Source organism: Cricetulus griseus, chromosome 4, assembly GCF_003668045.3.
Source record: "Cricetulus griseus strain 17A/GY chromosome 4, alternate assembly CriGri-PICRH-1.0, whole genome shotgun sequence".
Taxonomy (NCBI): domain Eukaryota; kingdom Metazoa; phylum Chordata; class Mammalia; order Rodentia; family Cricetidae; genus Cricetulus; species Cricetulus griseus.
Window position 1 is genome coordinate 57,707,809 of NC_048597.1, and position 17,876 is coordinate 57,725,684.

The 17,876-nt window shown below is 37.0% G+C and overlaps 1 protein-coding gene across 10 annotated transcripts in view; it reads right to left on the minus strand.

Annotated features, from left to right (window-relative positions):
• Positions 1–17,876, minus strand: part of Dlg1 (discs large MAGUK scaffold protein 1) — a 204,465-nt gene that overhangs the window by 81,689 nt on the left and 104,900 nt on the right. For all 10 annotated transcript variants that reach the window (XM_027412872.2, XM_027412879.2, XM_027412878.2 and 7 more), the window contains one exon: positions 8,567–8,620. In XM_027412872.2, coding sequence (XP_027268673.1) covers positions 8,567–8,620 — 54 coding nt within the window. The remainder of the gene's footprint in view (positions 1–8,566; positions 8,621–17,876) is intronic.

Consider the following 17,876-nt stretch of genomic DNA (forward strand, 5'->3'; position numbering starts at 1 on the left):
TTGTACAGGGTTATTTTGGCTATCCTGGGTTTTTTGTTTTATACCTCTTTAATGGATCTGTAGAAATCTGCATTTTGTCCTTAGTCCTACATTAATCTTTTTACTATTTATATCTTAAAAGTTTACAATTTAAGTGTGTGTGTGTGTGTGTGTGTGTGTGTGTGTGTGTGTGTGTGTGTGTGTGTGTACCATGGAGGCCAGAGGACAACTTGTGGGGAGTCAGTGCTCTCAGTTCTGGGGAAATCAAACTCAGTCCTCTACGTTTGGAGACAAGGACCTTTACCCACAAGCCACCTCAGAAGCATCATTTTTTTCCTTGTTAAGGACAGAGCATAGATGAATGGAGAAATAGTCAAGTTTAATACAGTGAGGTTGTATCAATCTGTACTTACAACCGAGTTAAATACATCATATTAAAAAACTAAGAGCTTACCTCCAAAAAGGAGTAAATAAAGATGTTTGGCCTCAGTACTTGTATTAAATCTAGTAGTGAAGGTTCAAATAAGGGAAATAAGTCAAGAAATGAGAGGTATCTGGACTGGTAAAGAACAAGTAAAACTGTATCTTCAGATAACAGTATCCAATCCACAGAAATCCACACAAAAGATTGGAACTAATAATGGGTTTGGCAAAGCTACAGGATAAACATCATTATCTAAAATTTTATGGCATTTTTAGTCACTACCAATAAGAAGTGTCCAACTTATATGCCAAAAATTATAAAACTTTGCTGAAAGGAACTCAAAGAAACAGACTGTTTATAAGTAATTGGTATTTAAAAAAAACAAAAAACAAAAACAGGAACTAAAACCTATTCAATAAGGAAAGAACAGTCTTCAACAAATCATGATAAGCAAATTGTATATTCACAGGAAAAGAATGAAGGTATAGCCTTACCTACACCTTGAGAAAATGAAACCAAAATGGCCAAATTTGAGAGCTAAAACTACAAAAATAGTAGAAGAAAACACAAATGTAAATCCTCATGATTCTGGATCAGGCAAAGTTACCTAATATCAAAACTAACAAAAGAAAAAGGTGTGATTTGGTCCCTGCTCTTCTGCAGCATGTAGGCAATTATCTATTTTGCTCTTGTTGAGTACCAGGTAGAGGTCATGCAGTTTAGATATGTATTATTAAGGATGTCTCATATTGTCTCAAATGGATTAAAACATTGTCAACATGCCAATACTTCAGATTCTTTATGCATTTTCACAGATAGCTTGGACTATGAAGCTAAATTTGAAATCAGTAAACACTTAAAATGTTCACTGAGAATGAATAAACTAAATATTATGCATTTTTTACTGAATAGGTAAGGCAAAAAAGTAAACATACAAACAATGAACAGTGAAAAAAAGGAAAAAAGTGTGATCTGGATTTTGGTATTTCAAAGGAAATTATTAAGAAATTAAAATATGGGGCTGGAGAGAGGCGCAGCTGTTAAGAGCACTGACTGCTCTTCCAGGGGTCCTGAGTCCTAAACCCAACAATGACATGGTGGGTCACAACCACCTATAGTGGGATCCAATGCCCTTTCCTGGCATAAAGGAATACATGCAGATAAAGCACTTATATACTTAAAATAAGTAAATAAACCTTAGCTGGGTGTGGTGGCTCATGCCTTTAATCTCAGCAGAGGCAGTCAGATCTCTGTGAGCTTGAGGTCAGCCTACAAAGAGTGTTTGAACTCTACAAAGTGATTTCCAGGACTGCCAGAGCTGTTACACAGAGAAATCCAATCTTGGAAAAGAAACATTTAAAAAGTAAATTAAAATATAATCAACATAATGGGAGAAAATTTTGAAGCTCTATACTCACAGAGGACTTGTATTCAGAACACTTCAAAGGGTATGAAAAGAGAACTAAAAAAAGGCAAGTTATCTAAATAAACATTCTCCTAAGATGTACAAATGGCCAGTAAATACATGAAAGATGTTTAACACCAACAATCATTAGTGGAATGGAAACCAAGGCCACAGTAAGATGCAGTATCTATAATTGCATCTTAATAATCCTGTTAACGCATGGATCTGCTTCCCGTTGTGTTGAAATGTGAGTGAGAAGGGTCAGCCTGCTGTGACGTTAACATTGCCAGATGAACCTTCTACAGAAATATTTCAATTTTATTTTCAGTATGTAGAAATGAAAGCTATTACTGCATCAATGGTAACACATTTCTGGTTTAGTATAAATTAAGGATGTTTCTAGTTGTGCATGGATGCTGGCAAATTCGTCAGTTCTGACATTTGTTTAAATATGTAATGTTAAGCTTAGGTTTAAAAAAAGCTGGTAATTTGGGTCTTTGTCATTTGCTTAAAAAAAAAAGGAAATAAATGCAAATGTCTGGTGCATTCTTTCACAAGAAAAAAAAAAAAAAAAAGAATCCTGCTAACAACACCCCTGATGAGGAACAACAAGATTAGTGGTGGCTGGAGAAACTGGAAACACCATATATTACCAGTGGGAAATAGAAAATGGTATAGCTATGTTGGAACTAATTTGTCAGTACCTTAAAATGTAAATACATTTGTCATACAGCCCGGCAACTCCACTCTTAGTATGAAATAAAACTATATGGGCATTAATTAAACTTGTAATGATAATCATATCAGTTTTATTCCTAATAGCCAAAGTGGTTATAACCCAAAATGTTTCTCTGCTGATGAGCATGTTTCTGTAACAATATTTAGTAATAAAAGAGAGTAAACTAGCAGGGGTAGGGTGTGCTCAGTGTAGCCTGATATGCTCAAGGTCCTTGGTTGAATCTCCAGCACTTCAGGTGGGGTAGAAACAGGGCACCAAAACAATAACAAAAACAAAACCACAAAATTGATGCTTACAAGTACTATGCTAAGTGAAAGGAGCCAGACCCCCTGTCCCCCCAAAAAAGTTACAAGTGGAATTATTTCATTTATATGACAAATCCAAAATAAATAACACATAGTGACTTAAGGAGCCTGCGCATTAAGGAAGAGTGAGAAGTGATTTTTTTTTTGTGGGTACAGGGTTTTCTTTATAAGATGATGAAAATGTTTTATAATTAGATAGTGGTGATGACAACACAATGTTGTGAGTAAATGAAAAAACCACACAATCATGTATTTTAAAAGGGTAGATTTTGGTGTGTGATTATGGAATGGGGGAAGAGATGGTAAAACAAGAGTCCTTCTGTACATCCCAGGCTGTCCTTAAATTGCTATTCTCCTATGTCTGGGTACTGATTACAGACACATGCTACTAACCATGCTACTAACGCTGGTGAAAAGGTAGAAAAAAGGAGTGACATAAGTACAATTTACAACAAGTTAATATATTTCAAATGGCACATTAAACATGACTGAAAGTTTATTAGCACTGTGCTGTTGAAGGATTGGAGTAAAAATACATGGAAGTATTTTTGTTGAAATATGAAGTCAAAACTTTTTAAGTGCAACTTGGCAACAGTGATCAAATATAAACATTTTAAGCAATTTTAGTTATTTATTTGCTCAAAACTTTAAACCCCCTTTTAAAAGACAGGCTCTCATGTAGTTCAGATTGCCCTCAAGCTTGCTGTAAACTGAGTCCAACCTCCGGATCCCTCTGCTTCTACCTGGAATGAGCTGGATTATAGGTGTGCTAATATGCACTCATGAATGGCCAGCAGCTTATTTCAATATATTCTTATTATGTACTTGTGCAAATACAAACATATCTCTAAATGATCAGTAGGTCACTGATGGATCATCTCCATTGTTAGTTTAACTGGATCTGGAGGCACCTAGGAAACACACCTCAGGGCATGTTCATAAGGTTGTTTCTGGAGAGGTGTAACTGAGTGGACGGCACCACACATGGATTGGGGTCCTGGACTGAATAAAGAAAGAGAGGTCAGCTGAGCACCAGCATTCTTCTCTCTGCTCCCTGACTATGGATGTGGTGTGGCCAGACATCTCACAACATTACCATATCCCTTCACCCATTAGTAAATAAGTCCTTCCTTCCTTAAGTCACTCTTGGTCATTCAGTTTATTACAGTTGTAATACACTGTACACCACAGGTTTGAAAACATTTAGATATGCTTATAATGATGTGATCCAAAAATCTGAGCACTGTATTTAGATATGCTTGCATATATATAATGTTTACTGCCTTCAATATTTATAAATTTATTGGCACTTTACACTTTAAGTGATTGGAAATAAAGACTAAGAAGAGGGATGGGAGAAGGAGTGGGGTTATACAATATACATGGACCTGTACTCAGTGACTTTGGGTGGTGGTAACTGCAGCAGGAGAAATGAGTTCTGAGCAGTAATATCTGTCTCCTTCCTCTCTAATCCTCCTCCTTGCATACTTTCTAGGAACTGAACATAGGACTTGCACATTTTTTTGGTCATTTTTAATTCAGTTATCTAGCTAGTATTAAGTGATCAGGATTACAAGGAGATAATGAATGAGTTTTGAAAAAAACTTGGCTACAGAGTAACTCCTGGGACAGCCAAGGCAATACAGAGAAACCCTGTCTTGAAAACAACAAAAACCAAACCAAAACAACAACAACACACGCACTTGGAATATATCTAAAATTTTACAACTTAACTACAGAAACTAAGAACCTGAAGTATTTAACTTAAATTTTTTCATCTACATGAAAATTATGATAACCAGAGAAAATGATTTACTACTTAATATTTATTTGGGAGCAAGGGGAGTTGAGACAAGGTCTTGCTACATAGAGGTCCAGGCTAGTCTCTAGACTTGAACTCACAGATCCACCTGCGTTTTCTTCCTCTGCTGGGATTAAAAAACATGTACTAATACACTCAACTACTATCTAAAATTTCATACATTATTTGGTAAAAGAGGTCGTGGATGACGACTGGCAAATCTTGACTGGGGAACTGCAATTTGACTTACTTCCTTAAGATCGAAAAGGTTAACACCTTAGTCCAAAGCTGAAATTTCCAAAAGAACTTGAGAGCAAGACTGGGTCTTAACTAGCTAGTTTCTGAGATCTTAGATTTGGGGAACTTTACTATTCTGTAACTGTTAGGTTGGTTACTTAATATGCCTACAGGCAATACAGTCACAGAAAAAAATCTGCTTTCCTTTTTGGAAACCGTATACTTAAGCAAACAAAGTTGGCTTATGTGGCTAACTAAAGCAAAACCTTAGGTACTCAGTCATCGGGGGCTTCTGTGACCAGGAACACTGTATACATGCTGCTGCATTTTCCTTGCATTGGAAAGAGCGCAATGTGTGATCTCACTGTAGACTCTCACTACATAGTTAAGGTGATGTGGTGGCCTCCAAAGGCTCACATGTGTGAAGGCTTGAACCTCAGTTGGTGGAACTGCTTGGGAATGATTAGAAGTTATGGCCTTGTTGGAGGAGGTGTGTCAATAGGAATGGGTTTAGAGGTTTCAAAAGCCCAGGCCACTCCCATTAGCTATCTCTCAATGTTCCTTGGGATTGTTGTCTTAATATGTCAACAACCAGCTACTGCTCCAGTGCCATGCCTGCCTCCCAATCATGATGGCCATGGACTAACTCTTTGAAAGTACAAGTAAGTCCCCAATAAACTCTTTCTTTTATATGTTGCTCTGGTCATGGTGTCTCTTCACTGCAATAGAAACGTAATTAAGACAGATGGATCGGTGTTTTTGTTTTGTGTGCATGTTCATGTGTATGCAGGTACAAGTCAGTGTGAATTTGTGGAGGCCAGAGGACAATCCTGGGTGGTGTTCTTCAGATGCTGTCTGCCTGGATTTTTGAGATAAGATCACTTACTGGCATGGAACTCACCAAGTTAGCCCCAGGGATCCATCTATCTCTGCCTCTCCAGGGTTGGGATTACAAACACAGGCCACCATACCTGGCTTGTTGTTATTGTTGTTTGTTTTGAGACAGGGTCTCAGTGTGTTGTTCTAGCTGTTCTAGAATTCTCTACATAGACCAGGCTGGCCTCCAACTCAGAGATCTGCTGCTTCTGCCTTTCTAGGGCTGGGATTAAAAGCACATGCCACCATACCAAACTTACCTGGCTTTATTTCACAGGGGTGGGTTTGGGGAAATAGATCCAGGTCTTAAGCACTTTATTAATTGAACTATTTCCCTATCCTTGTTTAGAAACAAGATTTCACTTTAGCACAGGCTGGCCTCAAATTCACAATTTTCCCATCTCAGCCTCCAGTTCTAAAATTACAGATGTGGGATACCACATCTAGCAGCTACTAATATTAATAAATAAATTAATTTTGTCTGGAATCTTTTTATCAAATCTCAAGTCATGGGGATCGTCTAGGAGACTCTCAATATATATTGCTTGAAATGAAAAATATTTTCAATAGTATTGTTAGCATTCAGGCAAACCTAGCCCCGCCCCTTGGGCACCTGGCAAGACTTGCCACCCTGGCAAGTATGGCAGGCAGTGTCCTGGCTCTGTACTCAGGTGCCAACGTCCCTTTAAGAGACAAGCTCCACCTACTTTTGCTCTCTCTTTCTGCCTTTTCTTTGAGGAGGCGGGTCTCTGTCTCTCCCTTTCTCTCTCTCTCTCTTCTCTCCCCCCAAACTTCTCCCAAAAAACTTCCTTCCCATGTAAGATCTGCCTGACGGGCATGTTTGTCCCCTGCCCCGGGATCTGACAAGATCCCCCTCGTGTTGCATATCATGACAAGTATACCATTACAAGTTGAAATTACATAGATTTTAAGTCTGTTGATTGATGTTTTAAAGTTCAATGTGCTGTTATTTCCTCTAAAATGTGCATTTATTTATGTACTGTAATTTTCTATTAGATTTTATAGCCTATTTGCTGAAAGAGTTTAAAATAAAAATATACCATCACTGATTATACTCCTAAAGAAAACATACTTCAAGAAAAAGAACTAGAGAAAGCGTGCCAAGAATTCATATTAATAAAAGCACAAAATTCTGGGCTACTGAGATGGCTCAGTAGGTAAAGATACTTGCTGCCAAGATTGATGGCCTGTGTTCAACAGCCTGAACCCTTATAATAGAAGGGTTAAAATAACTCTTTATAATTCTGCAAACTGTCTTCTGGCTTCCATGCTTCTATGCATGCTATCCCCATAGATATAAATGTCAGAGACAGTCTCTATTAGTGTGATAGCACTGAAGACTTTTGAAAAGTGACGAGCAGCTCTTTTGTACTGGCATCAAATCTCTTTCAAGTTTTTTCAACTTCTCCCTTCCCCCCAATATGCCACACACCAATATTTATGCAGAGTAAAATGTTTACTGAATAGATTGATAATTAGCTATGGATTTTTAAAAAATGGGTGAAATGATTTCCTAAGTTTATAAAAATGATACACCATTAAAAAATATCCTAACTGAAAGCATAGTACTTACTACCTCTATTTAATGCACAGGCACCAAGCTCTTTGTCCCCAAAGCCATTTTCTTTCAAATGAAAATTCTTCTTTTTTAAAAAAAATCACTTGAGGCACAGATATCTGGCCATGCCAATGGAGGGAGCACATTCATTCATTCCTAATGTGCAGTGTTCTGCCTGCATGTATGTCTGTAGAGCAGAAGAGGGCACTAGATCTCATTATAGATGGTTGTGAGCCACCATGTGCTTGCTGGAAATTGAATTCAGGACCTCTGGAAGAGCAAGCAGTGCTCTTAACTTCTGAGCCATCTCTCCATCTCTTCAAATGAAAATTGTTAGATCATACAATTGCTCTGGCTATTGGTCTTTAAAGGAGAGAGTTTTTTTGTTTTGTTTTTAAGTTTAGAGAAAAAAACTAATTGTTTTAAAATTAGAGTTAAAATGATGTCATCATATGAACATATACAAACTTACTAAAAAACTGATCATGTAATTTAAATTCTAAAATTATCATGATTATACAAACATTATGCAAGAAACTATGCAAAATTATTATGAGTTGGGCAAGAGGGATGGCACAGCAGTTAGGATCACTGGCTGCTCTTCCAGAAGACCTGGGTTCAATTCCCAGCACCACATGAAGGTATAGATCTGTAATTCTAGCCCCAGGGATCTGGTGAACTCTTGTGGCATTCATGGGCACTGCACACACACATTGCAGAGACATGCATCCAGTCAAATACTCATACACATGAAATAATAAATATAACTCACTCTCTAAATTATTGAGTATGCAAAAGCATCAGTGAAAGTTATAAACTCAAAATTAAAACATAAATTTCTATTTTACCATTTCTTCTTTGTGCATATCCTAAAAACAAGGTAGTATTGTTTCATTTACTATAGCAACTCAACCAAAATAAGCTAGTATGATTTTATTTGCTATCAATTATAGATATATTGTATACTAGTAGGAACAAATATTTTTTGATAGAGGGTCTCATGTAGCCCAGGCTGGCCTAAATTCCTAATCATCTATCTGCCCCTGCTTAAAAAAAAAGGCCAGAATTTCAAGTGTGTACCATAATGATGATGGAGTTTGCAGTGGTGGAAAACCTTAAGTAAAATTTATTATAGAAAATAATGCTGTGGTCTTTTTTACTACATCAAATTAAACAAGAAAAGGCAGAATTAGTTAAATCTGGTGATGAAATGAAACTTACATAAGTTGGTGTCTCCAAGCTGTCTGTGTTGACCAGCACTGGAGGAGGATTTGCCTGTAAAGAAAGAGTTATAAAGTGTTAGTGTAACAAGGAAACCAACAAGCTACATTATCTTGTTCCAAATATTAACAGGTTAACAAAGAGTGGATGTAACTTTTGTTTTTTTTGAGGGTATTGCTCTGTAGCCAAGCCTGGGCTTGAACTTGTGATATTTTTGATGCAGCCTCCCAGGTGCTGGATTTCATTGGCTTGCTATCTCTAAGGTTATTGTTTTCTTTGAGCTTTTGACATACTAAACAACACATTCAGGTGAGATACATTAAACAATACAGTCAAGTGAGGGAAAATGAGATATAGTTGTAACTAGGTTTGCTTTTGAGAAATAAGATGCGATTCTATTTACCCTTTTCTATTTTCTTTTGTGTGTTTATGCACATTATGTACACGTGAACACATGCATGTGGAGGCCTGAAGTTAATGTCTGCAATCATCCTCCACTGTATAACACCTCATTCTTTGAGGCATGTTCTCTGACCAAAACCCATCCTTCCCCCTCCCTTTCTACCTCCTAAATCCAGAAGGCCCAAATTACAGTCAGGATGTACACCCACCACAATACTGATGGGCTCTGGGGATCTGAACTCTGGTCTCCATACCGGCATGTCAAGTACCTTAACTATAGAGCCGCATCTTCAGCCCCTAAGACTCTATTTCTATGAAAACAGGTGCATATTTAAGATTTGAAAAGAAGTCCACCAGTCTTCTCTAACCCAAGCAGCATTCTTTAGTAAAACAAACAAAACTTTTCAAGGAAACCCAGTTATGTTATTTCCAATGATCCAAAAGATAGCAATCATTTTATCAACATAGAAAAAAAAATTCTGCCAATAATGAACTCTTTGAAATGTTGAAAAAAAGAATCCCCTCAAAACAAACACAAATGGAGAAAGTTAGAATATTTCTTCATGTAAAGACCTAGAATATCACATATGTAGAGGCCCTAGGTCATCCCATGTGGGCTCCTTAACTGTGGGCCAGTGTCTGTGAGCTCCTAAGAGTCCGGGTAAGTTGTCTCTGTAGGTGTCCCTGTCATGATGACCTTGACCACCCTGACTCCTACAATCCTTCCTTCTTCTCTTCAACAGGATCCTGGAGCTTGGCCCAGTGCTTGGCTGTGGATCTCTGCATCTGCTTCTATCAGTATGACGGCTCTCTGATGACAATTAGGGTAGTCACCAACCTGATTACAGGAGATGGCTAGTTCAGGTAACATCTCCACTACTGATAGGAGCCTTAGCTGGGGTCATCCTTATAGATTGGTGGAAGTTTTTCTGGTACCAGTTTTTGTTTTTGTTTTTTTGTTTTTATCCTGGCACTAGGTTTAAACAAACCACTCTTACGGGTAGGTCCCATACCTGGCTTTAGATGGACAAAAGAAAACAAACTCAATGGCATCTTTGGAGGAGGTTTCTTATCTTACAATGTTATTCCACAGCTGTATTTTATTTTTTTTAATTTTATCTCTTTTTTATTTGTATATTTCTTGATTCTTTTTTTTTTTAACCCCACAGGACCTTTGCATATATATTATGGCTTCTGTTTTGTGTTTTTATGGGATTCCAGAGTATGTGAATAAGTGGATGTCTGTGTCTATATTTGTTTCTTGTTATTTGTCTTGGGCTTTTTGTTTGTTTTTTACTATTCTAATGTGTTGTTTTAATTTTGTTATACATATTATATTATGTAATATTATACAAAAAAGACCTAGAATATTTTGGGTAGAAATTCCTGTTCTTTGCTGTTAATCTAGACCACCCACAAAATAATTTGTTATAGCACACAAAACAAGTAGAATAATAAACATTGATCTAACTTTGAAATGAAAAACAACAACCACCTGGTTTCTTGTTATGTTAAAGTTCTTTTTCACATGAATGATACTAAGGTACAAAATTAACTATCAAATGAAAAACAAACCAGAAATGATGAATTATAGCATGAATAATAAAATCCCAGAGACAGATGTTGGAGTTCAAGCTGAAGGTCAGAGAAGCAAAGCAGTCAACCACTAGAGAGTTCTCACCTCTACCAAGACTGGAGCAATCCTGTCCTCATCGTGGCTGCAGACTGAATACACTGCCCTCCTGTCTCCACCTGCCTTATGTTCCCCTCTGATGCTAGAATTAAAAGCCTGCACCACCACTGCCCAGGTTCTATGGCTAACTAGTGTGGCTGCTGGGATTAAAAGGTGTGTGCTACCACACACCTTTTATGGCTTTATGGTTGACTAGAGGGGTTAGCTTTGCACTCTGATCTTCAAACAAGATTTATTTGTTAGATCACAAAATATCACCACAATAAAATCTTCTCAACATTATTTTTCCAGAATATTTAAGATTTCTTTGTAAGAGTGCTAAGCCAAACAACACCTAATATGAAAGATGACTGTCCTTTAAACAAAGTTTCAGAGAGAGACATACTTACATGCTAACATTAATTCTCTAAAGAATTACATAGCAGCAAGGTGATGGTGGCAAACACCTTTAATTCCAGCATTTAGGAGGTGTGTGTGAGGGTATCTCTGAATTCAAGGCCTGCATGGACTATAGTTCCAGACAGCCAGGGCTACTGAGAAACCCTATCTTCAAAACAAAATTATGTAGCAAAGTTGAATAAAAGCACATTGTAACACAAAACAGTTTTCTTCTTTATGTAGCCCAGGTTGGCCTCAAATTCACAGCAACACTCCTAGCTCAGCTTTCCAAATGCTAGGATTACAAGCATAAATCACCATGTCCAACTTTGTGTAAGTTACTTTAAAATGTGACTATTTGAGCCAGTGGGGAAGACACATTCTTGTAATTCCCCCACAGGGTTGAGGTAGAGAATCTTAAATTCAAAAACAGCTTGAGCTTCAAATGATACACTGTTGTCAGTCAACTATTTATGTGAATGAACATATTATAAAATGTGTAAGCACAACAGTTTCAGTTTGGGCTACATGTATAAGAAGAACAGTTTACAATAAATAGGTAGTATTTCATTATCTACAAAGACAACATGAATTCCTGATGCGCTGCCTACTGCACTAAGAAGGCACTAGACAACATGAATTCCTATGTGGTCAACCCTATATAAGTAGTCTTATCTTTGACAACTTAGTGACATCAAACATGGTAGAGACTCTACCTGTAAACTACTACTTAGCAACACTTAGAGACATTTGAGATTTTACAGACAGTTGAAATGACTCATTATTTCTCAGTGTCATAATGAGATTATTCAGGCTGATAATTTTTACCTTACTCATGACAGAGCTTCACTGTATTCTGCCTAAGTAATTTCAGAGGAGAAGAAAGAACAAGCTATTCAAAGTTAAGAAAGAAATTATATTGTTCAAAGATTGTGGAAAGAAAGCCATTTGGCTCCTTCTACTTATCTGTAGCAATCATGCAATAGGTAGGTATTTACAGAAATCTAATTTCCATAATTTATTAATATATTAACCATAATTATTACAATGTTACCTGTCAACAATTCATCATTGGAGATGTTTTGTTTTTTATCCTAATAATGTATAATATTAAAATATGTACATAAAACACAATCTTATATTTACCTAAAAACTAAATAATGCAGAGTAAGTTGTCTATAGATATAGGTAAAATTTAAAGCATTTGTATACTGGTCTGCCTTGGCATTCTGACAAGATACACCTTCAGCTTCTGCTCCTAAAAGCACCATCGGTGCCTATTCAATATATTCCCTTTTAAAAGGGCCCTGCCCACCTCCCATCCTCCCTCTCTCTGTCTGCCCCCCTTCCTCTTTCCCACTGCTCCTGTCCCCTCCTCTCCCCCCCCTTTTTTTTTAACAATCCTTTTCCTTAATAAAAACCCCCTCTGCTTGAACTCTGTTGTATGGCATCTTTCTCTCTTGATTGCTTTTTTAAAACTACAACAGTGAACCATACCTGAAGGGAAGCCTCAAGGAATATGAAGCTGAAGAAAAAAACTATGCATGTTCACATTAAGGACTATTTAAAAATTTAAATCAAATTAGCATCTGGTAGATAAATGTATCATGACATAAGAAACCCTAGCAATTTAAAATATGTCATAACAGAGTCCGAAACCTTGGAACACTTGGTGCTAAATGGGATATCTCCTTCAAAACTCTCTTCAGTGCTCAGAGAATCCCAGAGGAGGAACACAAAGAGTATAAGAGCTGGAGTGGATGGAGCACACCATGAAAACAAGGCCTCTAAATCAACGTGATCAAAACTCATATGAACTCAGAGACTGAGGCAACATGCACAGAGCCTGCAAGAGTCTGTAACCAGGTCCTCTGAGTATAGATTATAACTTCCAGTTTAGTGTTTTTATGGGATTTCTGTGTGTGTGTGTGTGAATGAGTGGGTCTGATTCTTCTGCCTTCTCTTGGGCTCCCCCACTGCTTTTGCCAGTTCTAATGAGTTCAGTTTTGTTTTACCATATTTTATTATTAAACACATAATTATAAAAAATGTCATAAAATTTCGTTTGAAGTAGAGTTTAATGACAGGAAGTTCAAGTGGCAAAATGGTCTGATTACCTCTAAGTTAGGCATCTAAAACAATGGTAAGATATATAAGAGAGATCAGTAGGGTAGGAAATGAAAACATCTATGGATATATAAATTATCAACTTAAAATTTTCTATCAAGATATAGACATGGTACTTGTTGAAATAGTATTTCATATTTCTCCAATTTATAGTAACAGGAATGAATGGAGGAGCACAATTTGAGTGAATTTGGAAGATATACATACATACAATATAGATAGATACAGTATCATACCACCAAACTTAAAGCTATGTTACCAGCAAAGATAAAGGACAGGCCACTTCCGACAGAAGGCAGAAAGTATAGCTATAGAAAATAAAATAGTTTTATATAGTTGCACTAAACACCTAAAATAGATTTCACACAGATTCTTTTGAGTGAGTGCTTGTTGCTTCCTTGTAAGCAAGGTCACTCATTCCATGTTACTTCCTGTCCTGTTAAGGTCTTCAGGCTTTTATGTTGTCCAAAGTAGCCCCTGCTTTCTGTTTTCTTATTATTTTAGGTGGGAAAAGAAAAACCCACTTCCTACATCTCACTTAACGATAGTATATGTCAAGACCCGACCTAAGATCTCTATCTCATAGTCATTCTGTTGTAACTTACTATAGTAGCCAGAATGAATATTCAGACTCTTAATCCAAGAGGACTGTGTGAGGGTCCAAGATGTAATATAAAGGAAACATGTCATAAATAGTAGAAAGTTACACACATGCTTACTTATTATTATTATTATTGTTGTTGTTGTTGTTGTTATTAACACATATAGCATCATGTGTGTTCCAACTTAGACAAGAAAGCCCTACAAATCACTTACATGCTAGAGGAAGAGATAGTACAATAGCAAAGATGTTCCAGAAAAAGCAACTGACAAGCCAGTAATGAATTGGACCTGTTAATAGTAACAGTTAAAGAAAGTTCACTTTACTGATCTATTTCATCATAAATATTTAGTAGATGCTGCTATGCTAAATTACAAAACTTCACAGAACTCCTAACTGATTAATAATGGTGTAGTTAAGTGTTAAGTATTAACAACCAGAGGATCTAGGTAAAAGTATGAAACATTTTTATACCATTTTACAATGTTATAAACCTGAAGTGCTTTGAAAATACAAACCAATATAAAAACAAAAATCTAGAAAGCAATATAATAAAGGAACTTTAGTCAAGTGTCAGCATATAATTACAAAAAATTTAATCCAGATAATTACGTAGATATTATTTTATTTAAGATTACCCATAAAATAAAAACATATCCAGTCAGACAATACTACTGTTAAAAATAATTTAAGACTCAATATTCTTGTCTAAAGGTCCAGAGGTCATTACACCTCTAATGTAATGACTTTACTCAATAACGAAATTAACTGTTAACTTTTCTCCTCTATAGTTATAGGCTCTTGCAGGAAGTCAATGATAGTAATTCTGTATATGTTAAGTCTCCCTGACCCCCAGGAAATATCTCTCAAGATGTTGCACAGGTACTTGAAACAACTGAGTAGTAGTACTGTGTGTATGTATTAATTTATAGTCATAGAAATAGATTAACAATAATTAGTAATAAAATAAACCAAGTATCACACTATCTTGTAATAAAAGCTATTTAAAATTTGAGTCAATGGCTTCTAGAATTTTCTACTTAATATTTTCCCACCATTATTTGACTATAAATGGAACTTCAGAAAGCCAAATCTCAGATGGGGAAGGATATTAATATGTATGATTGGAACAATTACAAAAAGAGAGAGAGAGAGAGAGAGAGAGAGAGAGAGAGAGAGAGAGAGAGAGAATGAAACCAATGAAACCAACTTACTGTGAACTGTGTCTGAGTATCAAAAGAGCCCCCTGACACAAGCATGGGCAGGGAAAGAGTAAGAGAGTGGGAAGGGAGAGGAAGGTAAGTAAGAGTGCCAGAGAGGGGGGATTGAGAGAGAGGAGAAAAACTAGAACATTTAGGAGTGCACTAAGGCAAAAGCATTTTGTCCAAATTTTAATGAAGCTGCATAAACAAGTCCAAAGCATCTACTCTAGAGTAGAAATATGCCTCTGGATTATAATTCAAGAATCATAAAGATGAGTGGTTGCAACCCTAGCAGAAAGAATCACATACCATATGCTTGGTTTTCATGTGGGAAAATTGGAGTCCTGAAAAATTGGGTTATTTCTTCTACTATCACATGTCTAGAAATAAGTGTGAAAAAATAGTGGTAGGTTTAGGTAAGACTGTTAAGTTCATGACCTTTTTACTAATTTTAGGTAGCCATTCAATGTATCTTGCCCTGTACTATTTGTAGTCAGCTTAAATGAAGTTCAAATGATATGACCAATATAAAAAGCACTCTGTAAAATATAAAAGCATTTCACAAAAAGACAATAAGGTGGTTGTGTGTGTGTGTGTGTGTGTGTGTGTGTGTGTGTGTGTGTTTTCTGGTCTGTCTAGAACTTACTTTGTAGACCAGGCTGGCTTTTAACTCACAGGGATCTATCTGCCTACCTGTGCCTTCCCAGTGTTAGTTGTATAGGAATGCATTATGTTGTCTGTCTGATGGTCTTAAAAAGAAAAAAAAAAATCACCCATCTATTTATCTTTGTTTCTTTGGGGGTTATTTGCCTGATCCTCAAACTTACTGGGGAAATGTGATGGTGTAATCTCCCCCTTACAGATAAGGAGAGTATAACATTGAGAAAGTATTTGTGTTACAAAGACAACTAAACTCTCAATTTTTACCTTTTGCTTCTGTGCTGGATAGTTTTATGTCAATATGACACAAACTAGAGTCATCTGGGAGAAAGGAACATCAGTTAAGAAAATGCCTCTGTAAGATGGGGCCAGCTGTAGGGCATTTTCTTAATTAGTGACTGATGGGGGAGGGCCCAGCCCTTTGTGGTTGGTGCCACCAGTGGGCTGGTGGTCCTGGGTTCTATAAGAAAGCAGACTGAGCAAACCATGAGGAGCAAGGGAGTAGGTGGCATCCCTCCATGGCCTCTGCCTCCAGGTTTGTGCCCTGTCTGAGTTCCTGTCCTGACTTCTTTCAGTAATGAATTATGATGTGGATGTATAAGTGAAATAAACCCTTTCCTCCCCAGCTTGCCTTTGGTAGTAGCCCTGACTTCTATTTCTTTACATCCTGATTCTTGTAAAAATAAAACACCATTAAAAGGGCAAACTTGAGTTATACATTCTTTTAAAGATTTATTTTTATATTACATTTTTAAGTATCTAAAATTTTTTCATACAATGTATTTTGATCATATTCTTTGCCCTCCCTAAGTTCTCCTCCCAGATCCTACCTCCTTACATACCCAACTTCATGAGTTTTTCTTTCTTGCTCAAAAAAGAAACAGAACAGAATAAAAAATGCAACAACCCCAGAAAAAATAAAGATGCAAGAAACAAAAAAACACCAAACCATAATGACAAAAGTCAATGGAGACCATTCTGTGTCCTACACTCCTGAGCAGGGGACCTAGCCTGGAGTGTGGTTAACATACCCAGTGTCACTGTGTTAGAGAAAACTGATTTTCTCTCTCCCAGCATGTATCAACTGGCTTGCATCTGTGCATGTGTCACAGTCTCTGAATTCATATGTGCATCAGCCCTATTGTTTCTACAAGACTGTCAGAGTCATCCATCACCTTTGGCTTTTACAATTTTCTGCCTCCTCTTCGGCTTTGATCCCTGAGCCTCCAGGGGAGGGTTTGATGAGGACATCCCATTTAAGGCTGAGTGCTTCATGATCTCTCAGTGTATTGTCCAGATGCCGGCCTCTATGCTAAAATCCCAGCTCCAAGAAGAAACTTCTCTGATGGAGGTTAAACAATGAAGATTTATTTTTTTAAGTGTGTGTTATTTGTGAATCAGGTGCCTGTAGAGGCCAAAAAGGGTGTCAAATCCCCCAGAGCTGGAGTTAAAGGAGGTTGGGAGCCACCTGGCCTCAGTGCTGGGAACTGAACTTGGGTCTTCTCAGAGTAGCACCTGCTTTTAATTGTTGAGTCAGCTTTTCAGCCAAAGTTACACATTCCTTAAGAGTATGTTTCAGAATTTGTCTGGGAAGAAACATTTAAGTTTATTGTAATTTTACAATAAACATGTTATACTTAATAATGGGGACAATATTTATCTTAGAAAATGAGACAAACCCATCCGATTTTCTCATAATACACAGCATGTAATCACTGTAATCTAAGGTTATAACTGAGGATATTCCTTTTCTTATATGTATAGCCTCATTGATTTTGTTTGTTTGTGTTTTGAGACAGTCTCTATGCAGGCCTGGTTGTTCTGGAGCTCTCTATGGAGGACCACACTGGCCATGAACTCACAGAAATCCACCTGCCTCTGCCTCCTCAGTTCGGGAATTAAAGGTATGCACCACCAAGTCTGGCTGCTCATACTTTTAAATCTGTTCATTTTGTTCTCTCTCTCAAAAAGAAAAAAAAAGTTAAACAGATAGTAAAAGGGAATTACTTGGAATAGTCCTGTACACCTGTTCTCTTTTCCGTTGGGAATTAAAATCAGGACTCAGAGTCATACCTCTTCTATTATTAGTTAGGCTCCTAATCATTGCAAAACCTCTCAAGTCAGAACTAAGGCTACTACTCTAGTAATGCAGGTTAGCTAACAGAATCCATCACTGTGAAGTAAACTATCCAGACACAGTGGTAAGTAATCAGAATGAGTTGAAAACAAGTCAGATTGACTTATACA